Raw genomic sequence first — 12,580 nt, forward strand, 5'->3', positions numbered from 1 at the left:
ATGTGGAAACATTTATTTTGTATGCATGCCAATAGTTTAGTGTCTGGTTTTATTTGTTCTCATTTTGTATCAGTTGTTCCTGCTGTCTTATTCTAGATACAATAATACTGGATTTCCTTTTATCCTTCCCAGATGATTATTTTATTGATGTTAATTTGTGTTTCATTATGAATTGACTTTGTCTCAACTGTTTTTCCTAAAACAAAATTAAACAGACCACTGACAGACCATATAGATAAGAAAACCACCTTAGGATAGTTTCAGATCTAATTCTCTATTTTCTTTTCATTTAATCTAATTGCTGTCTAGAAGAAACAATTTTATGAGAATAAAATAAAAATTAGGATACATATTAAGAAAGTTAGGAAGAATTAGCACTGTGTTTCTTACATGTGAAATATTAAATACTGAACTCATAAAATTGTTATTAGTTTTATGTTACGTTGTAGTAAAAAAAAAAAAAAAAAAAAAAAAAAAAAACTTAACCAAAATTGATTCAAAATACATTTATTTCATACTAAGCATACTACAGATCCATTAACATATTTACTAGCTTATCACTTGAGATTGATATAAATATTATAATTTGGACTACTTATTTATTGCACATGTCTTAATGTTAAGCCTATATGTGTTTTAACATCACATAACATAAGGATAGTATGATCTATGTATAATATCCGTCTTTAAGTGCAAGATATTAAAGTCCACTTTAGCACAATCAAACACTTCAGTATATTTTTAGTTGGACCTCAGCACTATTTCTGGATAACTAAAGTGCCTTTAATAAAATTTTAAAAATTGTTGTTCCCATTTAGCAGACTTTAAGAATACCAATTTAGTATACCAACAGTACAATTTCAGGTTATTTATATTAAGTAGGCTACATAAATATGTAAATGTTTTTGTAGTATACTTAGCATCAAATAAATGTATTTCAATAACATTTTTGGTACATTTGGTTTTTGGTAACACATTAGTTTAGGATCCAACTCTCACTATTAACTAGTTGCTAATTATCATGCATATTACTAGGATATTGGCTGTTTATTAGTACTTATAAAGCGCATATTAATGCCTTATTCTCCATGAACATATCCGACATCCCTTTACAATACCTAAACTTAACAACTACCTTACTGACTATTAATAAGCCGTAATTAGGAGTTTATTGAGGCAAAAGTCATAGATAATAGTTATAAAATAGTGAGAATTGGAGCCTAAACTAAAGTGTGATCTTGTTTTTCACTAGCTGTGTCTGCTGTCTTAGCTGGATGCAATAAAACTGAACTTATTTTTAACACCATCTAATACTAGTTAATGCTTTAACAGTTTTTAGACTCTAAATTGCTGCTAAAGTGTAAATCATCAATCATTAATGCAACCCTAGTGAGTAAACAAACACACACGGTACGTCACATGACTTTGAGAGTCAAGAGAGAACTTCTATTGGCTCCAGACAACCAAAACATGAAGTGTGTGTTTCAAACCGACAGGTATCGCATGCATATCTTATCAGTGGAAATTTCATGCGTAATGAAAAGTGCAGCAGATTTGCACTCCCCGAGAGGAAAGAATCGCCGTGGGCACAGGAAGAGTCTTTTCTATTTGTCTCCTTACATGAGGTAAAACATTTCATTACTCCCTGGCATGTTTTATTATGCCGTTTGGTTTTGAGGGTATCATTTGCTAATGTGTGCCTGTGAGGGGTGTGGAAACAGCTTCAACCCCTGCGTGTCTTTAATAGCTTCCTCCATCTAATTCTGTGAGGTGGCGCTCAGTACAGAGCCAAACACAATATTTAAAATGGCATTAAGGGAAATAATATTAGAGAGAGAGAGAGAGAGAGAGAGAGAGAGACCCTTTGGTGATGTGTTGAGATAAAATCTCAGATTAGCACTTCTTATTCAAAAGTGGTTCCATTAAAAGACTAAAATACTGGAATCACGTGATTTTGGTTTCGTTAGCGATTCTTGAAAGTTTGCCGTCTTCCAACAGCGAACTGAAATACTTTGACTGAATTTCAGTCTTAACTGAACATGATGAGTCAGAAAAACTCAAAGTAATGCAATTATGACCATAAACAGATGTAGTTGGATTATGCTTGTGTCAAATAAATAACACATAAATAGAAGAAATAAGAAAGAGAAACATGAGAAGATAAATCTCTTAAATACCCTTCACTGTAAAAAAATCCAACTTACGTTTTATATGACAAATTCAGTTTTTAAAGTTTATTTAACTATTTAACATGAAAAAAGTTGAGAAAAGTTGAGAAAACTCAAAAAATGTCCTGCAGCTGGTTGCCTTAAACTTTCAAGTTTTCTCAACTTTTTTTTTTACAGTGTAGAACTTCATTTATTTGTGTTTTTTGTACAACTTTACAGTGTTGATAATACATATGTACAGTTATTTTCATCTCCATCATTAGTGTCCAAAAGTGATTTCCCTACAATGATGATTAAACCATCAAAATATGAGGAAAATGTTTTATATTTTTTAAATATTTTAAATATGAGGGCAGAACAAAATAGTAAACTTGGTTTGGGTATTTATCTGACAACAATATTTGCCAAAAAAAGAAGGCAAGTTACAGTTACAGTTTTTATTTTACTATGAAAAAAATGCATAGAAAACAAAAAAGCTGACAGGAAAAAGCAAACATTGACTACAACATAATCAGTAATTAATATACGGTTCTCTCTTGTTTTTGCATGCATTCATAATTGCTTTGTATGATAGTCTGGACAACAATGATGTCACACAATTTGATTGGATTATTATCAAAAAATAAAACAGTTGACTCCAAGCACAACTAAGCAAAATGCTTACACAGTCTTTAACAAAAGTTTATAAATATTTGAATAAAGGGTGAAGATGTAAATAGGTCAGGTCAGACATCGCTTTTGGCCAATACTGTATTTGACCCAATGGCTTAAAAATTGTCAAAATATATATTCAGTTCCCCAGTATTAAGTATCCTGGTTATTTATTCTCTCTTATTCAAGTACAGAAAGACTTTAAGTCTGTGATTGTAATTAAAAATACACTTATTCATCTTCTGTTATGGTCTCCAAGCATAGACATTGTTGAACTACATGAAGCCTCCAAAATTTAAACCTGAATAATGTTTCAGGTCTTTAAAACAGACAAGACCCCAGAACGATGGTGGCAAGAACGCCTGATATTACACACTTACTGGCACAAGAGAGCTGAGGTTTGTGTCTGTAGTTCTGCTACTATTGCAAGCAACAACAAATCTTAGAATTGCGAACAAATATGAATGATTCTTGAGACTCGGTTGATTATATTAATGAATCAGATTCAATCAAGTTATTGGTTTGAATCAGTCAAAAGATTCACTCACTGAATCTGCAGAAGCAGTACTTCAGTGATTTGCTGATCTGGGGTGTGTTTCCCGTACAGCGCTGTAACTCGCTGATTAACTGCCATAGTACAATACATCGATGAAGAAATCAACTAGCTAGTCACGACTGTTTCCCGAAACCGTATTGTCGCAAATGTGTCGTTCGACCACGTTGGTTAATGATGTCACGCACGTGGTGGAGTAATACCTTATTTTAATGAATCTGTTTGAGATCGAATTAATGCTAGATGTTTTGCTATAAATAATGACATCTGAGGACTATTTCTCATTTTTCTCAGTTATTTTGCTTTATTTCCAGATTGAATCATAGGCTCGTTCTTACATAGTAGAGCACGTTTTGACGTGCACTATTCACAAATGATGCAACTAAAAGACGTAAATGACATTTGTATGTATTTCAAATAAAATATATAGATTGTACTGAATGTCAGCTTTGCTTATTTGGCGATGCTGTTTGCGAATGTTCATCAGAACGATGATTTTGGGAAACACCGACTCGTTGAACTGCTGATAACGACAGAACTTGCGACCATAGTTTACTAACGATGCTTTTGGGAAACACTCCTGTACATGACCAACAGAAAATAACCAGAGCAGTGTTACTGTCTTCAGTATTATCATTAGGCTAATTTTGTTAGAGTTTGCTGTAGTAGATTACCGGTCCACAATGAAAAGTGGATGTTGTCTGATTTAATGTCTCTTTTCTTACTCTTCCCCTGACAGTAACTGCCTACACTCATCTACATTCAAGGCAAAGTCATTGGCATCTTAAAAAAAGGCCTATATTAATTTCCCTATGATTCCCATCCCCGTGTCCCTCTGAAGCTGCACATCAGCCATAGTGAACGACTGAAACGCTGTATTGAGACATGCAATAAACAAGAACCAGACGAACCACAGAGACGTCCCACTGTGCCTGTGCTACCATTGAAACAGTCTTCTGTCGACTGTCATCCCAACCTCAAACTCACAATCCTGAAGGTCTCTGAGTGTCAGCAAACAAACGCTGCTGTTATCCCTCTAACCTGCCAGTGTGTGTGACAGATGTTTGACACCCCTCATCCCCGCCTCACTGACAAGCAAGACGAATACTCCCTCCTCCTGTCAGAAGAGTCTGAACTCTGTGGTTTTGACAGGTAAAGGGTTGAAGACAGTCATATCACGCTGTTGTCAGGTTTTTTGGCTTGTTTGGAAAGTGTGTTGAGTTTGCAGAAGATGAAGCGTACCTTGCTGCATGAGGGAACCCACGCCAAACCAGAAGCTGTTGAGGAGCGTGAAGTTGTTCTCCACCACATCGGAGCCTGGATTACACGGATGGGCATCATACCACTCGTACGGGCTGAACCTGAAGCAAGAACCAGAGAGACTCACAAACATGACACAATTAAAGCTTTTAATGTTGTTTATATGTCTATGTGGTGTTTTTAATGTGCTTTAAGACAAACCATGTGTAAATTCATAAGTTCATAAGAGTATTTTCTCCTTAAAACTGCAGTGTCTCTTTTTTTCTCATCATTTTGGTGATCAAAGATTAGTTTTAAGGGATAAAATTATTGACTACAGGGGGACTTTAAGAAATGTTACTGTCAAATATTAAATGGTAAAATAATTTGCGCTACAAACCAGTGTGTTTATAATTATGATAATAAATTAAATTACACTGATAAAACAGTTTGCAATATCAAGCAGCAGTCAATATCAAGTCCCCCTGTGGTGAAAGTCCAGCTTTTAATGTTGTTTATGTCTATTTGGTGTTTTTTAATATGCTTTAAGACAAACCAAGTGTGTAAATTCATAAGTCAACACCATTGCTGAGTATTTTCTCCTTAAAACTGCAGTGAACCAAAGACAGTCTCAAAAACACGGTTTGAAATCGCTGGTGTTTCTGACGTCACAAACTACCTTGTAACCAATCAGATCAACGTGTGATCATCAACGAGTGGATCTCTGAGCTGAGTGAGTGGAGTCTTTGGCTCATTTGCATATTCATAGAACCCTCGTATACTAAATGAGGCAAGGGTGTCGAGTTACATTCAAGATATGTTAAGGCATGAAGATTGTTTTTCAAGGAAAAAACATTTAAATATGTCATTTTGGTGATCAAAAATGAGTTTTAAGGAATACAATTATTGACTACAGGGGGACTTTAAAACTGTAGTTCTGGACCACATATGACACCAAATTGATCTGTAATAAAAATGATTGGTTTCACTTTATTTTGATGGTCCCTTTAACACATTCTGCTGAGAGTTATATAATGAGAGTTAGTATGTAGTTGCAAAGTTACTCATAGTCAACTAAATGTTCAAAAGGGACCATTAAAATAAAGTGTTACCAAATTATTTCCCAAACTGTGAAACTTTGTGACATGTTGAAAATTACTATAGCAAGAGCCAGATTTGCATGAGAAAACACCACTTACCGGTATATTCTGAGATTTGATAATATGTCACTAGCACAAAGTGCACGGTGTCCTTTAAGCAGACTGTATAAATGGCTTTTGATTCCTAACCATGAACTCTTAGTATTAGAGTAGCACTTTACTTTAAACTAGACTTTACAATCGTTCCAGAGGCGTTTATAACCCCAGGGAAATGTATCACAGATTGGCCACTTCAGGGCATTTTGTTCAAATCATGGCAAGTATCGCACTTTCTGTGACAAGAGTGCAGTGTCTCAGCTCTTCTCAACAGCTTGTTAAACTATAACATAATTAACTCTGGACACTCCCTGCAACTGCAGATGTGTGTAATTTCCCTTTTAACACCTGTCCTTTAACATCGACAGTCTGGAAGCAGATGCTTCAGAAGATGAGAGACGCAGGTATTGTCAAGGGACTTGTTAGCTGAGCTCAAGCATCGTTGCAGGATTACACTGGTCTGTGTGCATGTTTTCACTCATTACCAGGGGAAAAAAGAATAGGAAAAGTCTGCATGTCTGGTAATACATCACTGTGTATCACTTTTTCACTGTCTTATGTTAAAGATGATATGTTATGTAATTGTTTTAAAACAATCTCATAATCTTATTATACAGAGACATCAATAAATATGCCTTTCTCTGGCTGATTTCCCCGAAGAGTGCAAAAAATATGCTTGAAAACATTGCTCTGTTTGTTTTAACATCCCGACCAGCTGATATAGCAACACTGGCTCGACCAATGGCGTGAGTTTGGGGCTTGGCCATCTGTTTATTCAACCAATGGTAGACAGGAAGTGTTTTGGAAACATGTTTGACAATATTCTTTTATTTTATGTTATTTTTTTAGTTTGGATATGCTTGTGTCACAGAAAATACACATTTCGCTTTTAAATAGAAAAAATAAGCAAGTAAAAAAATATACATAAATCATTTAAAATACCCTTGATAATAAATATATACTGTATATACAGTATCCATCTTCTATGTGGAACAAGCACATTTCTTAAGCTAAAGATTTCAGAAAAAAAAACTGTCTGTATGGTCTTCATATTAGGACATCCTCCGACTCCAGTAATTTGTTAAAACAACACCTCAGACTAAAATGCTCCAGGTCTCATGAAAAACAATGTCAGGTCTCAGGTCTCATACAATAAAGCATTGGACGAAACAACTAAGATATAAAGGCATCAGACATAATACATTATTATCAAAAAAATGCACCTTCAAAAATCCATGTATCCCTTAGTAATACACTGCACAGTTTCATGTGCTGCCTGTGCCAATTGACAAAAGTTTAAATTGCGTCTAATTCTGGCAATATAATATATACTGTATGTTGCAGTTTTGTCGGATGCCTAATTGTATGAGACCTGAGAGCTGAAACCTGGTGTGTTTTTCATGAGACCTGAAGCCTTTTAGTCTGAGGAATGAAGCAGTTTCACCAGACGGCTGAGGATCTCCTACATGTACAGTAAGTCTGACTTCTGTAACGTCTCTAGTGTCTGAACTCTTCATTAATGGTCACTCTGAAAGGCCCTTCACTGAGAGCCGCTAAACACTTCTGGTGCTCCAACAAATAATGGCATCGCCACTCAAAGGACCCTCAAACAGGGTGTTAAAAACCTGTTTTGAAAGCAGTCTTTATATGATTGACTGGACTGCAAATTGTGTGATATGAACTTTTAATAGCAGTGTGTCAGCTTTTATGGCAACCCGTCCTCACTCTCGCAATACAGAAACCAATCGTCTCCTACCTACTGCTTTCAATGAGAAACCTTTGCTGTAAACAGACTGACGTGAACGGGCAAGAGATTTCACCATGATGAAATTATATGATATGATATAAGACATGATATGTTGGTGTATGATTTTTAAAGTTTGACTGTATACTGACATAATTTGACATTAATAGGCAGAGAAAAGCACAGTCATAATAAGCTCTATATAAGGATTCCAAACTGCAACATTGCAAGTCTTCAGAGGCCAATTATTTCTTTGTTACAAACCTAAAATGTGTTCAATGTCCAAATCTACCATAACGCTCAAATTCAATTCAAAAATTGCCGCCTGCCATTGGCTTTCGTGTGTCTCATGAACGATTGAGACATGCTCAAGTTCAGAGGGGAACATTTAGACATTCAATTAGCTATGAGTAACTTTGCAACTAATGTCAGCTAACTCTCATTAGAGTATTAGTAGACTGCCTCCTTAATATCTACTAACTCTTTATTTTGATGCTCCTCAACAGACATTCTAATGACTATAAGTAACTTTGCAAGTTCATTTCAACTTATTCTAGCAACACGGACCCTAACCTATCAGTCTACCAATACAGTAATGAGAGTTAGTTGACATCTAGTTGCAAAGTTGCTTGAAGTTAGTAGAATATCAGTTGGGGAGCATCACAATTAAGAGTAACCGCATTCTCAGTTTCACTCTGTCTCACACAAAGCTATCGCATGGCTTTGACAGGTCTTACTATTCAGCAGGAATACTTCTATAGAGCTTTTTTGTCATTTTGTGAAGAAAATAATTGTGACTGTACTTTCATCTGCCTGTTACATGTTTAATATTGTAAAAAAAAAAAGTTGGTAGGTTTAAAGCTTCTGTCTTCAAAGATATCTACACTGTAAATAAAAATATAATCGTTCTTACCTAAAAATATCAGAATATTTTAAGAAACTTCATGATGCTAAACAATATTGACAGCAATGTTACTCATTAAAAGCAATGGGCTTTCGGGTTTGTCAGTAAACAGACTCTATAGGGCCTTTGGTGTCGTTATAACACACATATAACTCTTGGACAAGCGGCAGTGTCCGAGTGAGAATGGCTTACAACATACAGTATTCCTGTAGCTCTGACAATAAAGCATGGCACTAACAATGCCAAGTTCATGGGTTTGATTCTCAGGGAATGCATACATTGATTAAATACCTTAAATTAAATGTAAATCGACAAAATGCCAAATGTATGAATATCTAGTCAACATTTTACTATGGTGTATAGTGGTCCTTAAAAGCATTTGGACAAGCTACACATAAAGACGTATGAATGTCCTTAAAAACATATCAAATCAAGAGTCATCTGGAAACAATTGATTCAACAGCTTTTTTCAGGTTCAAATAAATGTATCTAAGCGTTTTTTTTGTTTGTTTGTTTGTTTTTTTTGCAAGATGACAAAATGGAATATGGGCTATTTGAAAATGTGGTTATTATTTTATTTTCTGATGATGTTGTTATGCAGGTGTTACACTCTTCTGAATATTTGCCATTTGCATGTAGCACTTAAGTACAGTTGCTAGGCAGTTGTCAAGCAGTTTTTTTTATGTCCACAGAAATCCCACCAGAAAACCTCTTTGATATTCTAATCCCTAGGTAAGGTTTGGTCTCTTAGCCTTAGCAAACACCACTAATAATGCATAACTGCTTGCCCTTTGATGCTTTACTGAGTGAATTCAAAGCAAATTTCTCAAGGTGCCATGAAGGTTAATAGTCACAGCGTGTTGTCGCTCACCTGGCGATGACGAAGAGTACACAGCTGACTCCCAGGTAGGCCAACAGAATGTAGATCCAGATATCAGGGGTCATGGGGTCCAGGAACGAGAAGAAGCCAGAGTTGGTGCTGTTGGGTCTACGGTACAGGATACTGATGCCGGTGTTCAGGAAAGGTTTTGAGAAGTCGATAGCTTTCTCCCGCATATAGGTGATTGTGAGAGGAGCCACGGCAAGGTCAGCCCTCTAGGGGACAAACAAACAAACAAACAAACAAACAAAATGAATTGAAGACGTGTTTGGAAGCAAACAACATAGAATTGACAGTCTAGTCAATGCTATTCTTTGAAATTCAACATGAAACCATACCCTAACGTGACATATTTTCAAATGAAACAGGATATCTTGAACTTGAACTTGACGAGACATCATGAATTAACTGTATCATGAAAAAATGGAACATATTTTCTGAAAAAATTATACTAGTTTGCTTCTTGCATGTTTCACTGCACTTTCAAAATGAAATGCGTTCAGTTTGATCCAAAACAGAATCTGGCAAAAAAACAACAAAAAAAACCCCATATTGCAGCAGTTTGGAAATGAAATGTCCAGTGAGTGGCTTGAAAGGCGTTTGAAAATAACGTAGCATCTACACTAAACTCTACACTAAACCTAACCGATAGTGTTAACTAGAGCTGCACGGTTCTGGATAAAATGAGAATCATGATTTTTCTGTTTCAAATAGAGATCATGTAGCCTGACTACGTCAGACTTCGTACTTCCGCTCAATTTCAGTTCGCTTCTATACTCAGTCTGAGATAGCGACCTATCTCCCAGTTTTCCTCCGGCCTCAAAACAGCCGGCCAATCAACGAACAGAGCGCGGGCTGAGAGCCGGGACGTAGACGTTGATTGTACCGTGGATGCGTATATTTACTTCACATAATCTGCAAAAGTCGTTCACAGCCATGTTCACTCCGGTATTTCGCTCGATGGTTTTGTTTTCGCACCATACATGTGTTTACAGTGAAAGTTCGATGCGGCTGAGCCAGCGCATAACACACGTCATAACCAAACGTTATGAGATTGGCTCACGGGTAACCAATGATTTTAAACTTCAGACAAGCTTTTTTTGTGATTGGTGTTTCTCATGACTAGTGAATGTTTCATATCAGAAGTGCAATTCTGCGCAAAAATAAGTCGTTATAAATAGATAATCTACCCCTGTAATCATAACTTGAGTAAAAAGGATTGAAGTTTGTTGGTTTTCACTAGTGTTCCTTTGAGATGGAAACTGCAGTAAACTGTGTGTTTAGGTAAAAAAAAAATTCCAGCGAGTCTGTGTTGGAAAGGTGCAAGTTACTGCACATGTACGAGTTTGCAGTCATTTATAAAAGATTTTGGTAACACTTTACAATAAGGTTCATTAGTTAACATTGAAAAATACTTCTTCAGCATTTATTAATCTTATTAATTTCAACATTTACTAATGCATTATTAAAATCACAGGTTGTATTTGCAAACATTAGTTAATGCACAGTGAACTAACATGAACAAACAATGAACAGCTGGATTTTTATTAACTAACATTAATAAAGATGAATAAATACTGTAACAAATGCATTGCTCATTGTTAGTTCATGTAATACACTGTAATACATTAACTAATGTTAACTAATGAACCTTATTGTAAAGTGTTACCAAGATTATTAATTTCCTCAAATTCAACAAAGATTACAAACTTTTTGTTTTGTTTTGTTTCCTAATAATGTGCACAGATGAAACCATTCACAATAAGACTTGGGATGTGTATTAAGAAAGTGAATAGAGGCCATTTTGATTTCATGATTTTATGAAGAAAAGAAAAAAGAACTATTAAAATTGATAAAGTCCTTTGTTTGAAAATACATTGTTCATTTTTAATGAAAGTATCTAGGCTCTGTACTGATGTTGATGCAATTACAGGCTGTATGACAAAACAGAGCAATATATAATTATAATATAACTGTTACCAGAAATGATGTGTAAAGGTCCTTCTTGTGAGAAATATAGATATGACAGCATACAAACCATTCTGTCACACTCCGAAACACGGGCAAATTCACACCCCAGAGGCTCAAAGTCAGTATTGCCAAGGTGACTCAACTGTTGAGACAAGTGGCCTAGTTTCCTCGCTGTCTGCTATTCCATTCCCTCCCTCTCGATGAATCGCGAGAGCAGGGAGGCGTTCGCTCGCTGATATCTGGATGCATATTTAGAAGGTCACCATTTACATCGCCTTACCCTGCTTCCTTCTCTCCAGGGTTGGACAGGAGGTTAATGAAACCAGCTGCTCGGTGCACGCTTCACCGAGTCCTTCCCCAGAACATGATGAAACTCGCAAAGGGGTTCAGACTACGGTTTTACAAAATACTGCAATCCAACCACCATGAACTGAAGTATTTTCATCACAACGTGATGTCCTTGCTTTCTTCTACCACACTTTCTGTGACATTTCATTGCTGTGACCCGTACTGGTTGAATTGTATTGCCTTTCTTTGTATTGTTCCGTCTCTCCTGCAGGCTTTGGTCTCTTTCTTCTGGACAGTGTTATGAAAACAGCCTTAAAAATATAGTGCGGCGTGTGGCTAACAAGGAGAAAGGAAAAAAAAAAACAAGAGAAAGGAAACCTCCGGTGTGTCCACTGCCTGCAATCTCTTTAAATATTTAGATTAACAACCCACATGTTTTTCTTTTGTCCTCTCGCAGTGACCATTCAAGACACGGACTCTCATGCAGGAAAAGTAAATCCCTGCTGAAAACACTAGCATGATGTGCTCAAACAAAGGCGTAGCTTTGATTTCGCTGAATCATGGGAGTTGTTGTCTTCACTTCTACAGCCGGTGGAGAAAATGACAGAAATCATATTCATGGATGACCGGTAATGTATTAAAGATTTATTAACGTTACGAAAGCCGTTAGTATTTAGCGATTGCTAATGAGCGACGAGCACGGCAGTAGAGCTTTTATTACACCGTTTTATCATATTAGATACATTTGAGTGTGTTATAATGCATCTCTGTGTGTTCGCTCGCTAGCTACTGTATGAGACACTTTTTTAGACGTGGTAAAACATGTTACTCGCGGTAAATCAAGAAAAAAATTAGATTAAAACAAAAATATTTTGAGCTGTATAGCTGTATAAATGTATCCAAACAGTTGCTCATATGTCTAATAAAACATATCATATATTAATGCATCTTTGATGTTTCCATGGTTTCTACAAAACAAAACCAGA

The 12,580-nt window shown here is 36.0% G+C and overlaps 1 protein-coding gene across 1 annotated transcript in view; it reads right to left on the reverse strand.

The window, feature by feature from the left end:
• Positions 1–12,580, reverse strand: part of grik3 (glutamate ionotropic receptor kainate type subunit 3) — a 157,119-nt gene that overhangs the window by 26,909 nt on the left and 117,630 nt on the right. Inside the window, exons 11-12 of the mRNA XM_082150269.1 lie at positions 9,327–9,550; positions 4,615–4,733 (exon numbers count right to left, since the gene is read on the reverse strand). Of these exons, the coding sequence (XP_082006395.1) occupies positions 4,615–4,733; positions 9,327–9,550 (343 nt within the window). The remainder of the gene's footprint in view (positions 1–4,614; positions 4,734–9,326; positions 9,551–12,580) is intronic.

This window comes from Leuciscus leuciscus, assembly GCF_965113295.1.
Source record: "Leuciscus leuciscus genome assembly, chromosome: 20".
NCBI classification, from domain to species: domain Eukaryota; kingdom Metazoa; phylum Chordata; class Actinopteri; order Cypriniformes; family Leuciscidae; genus Leuciscus; species Leuciscus leuciscus.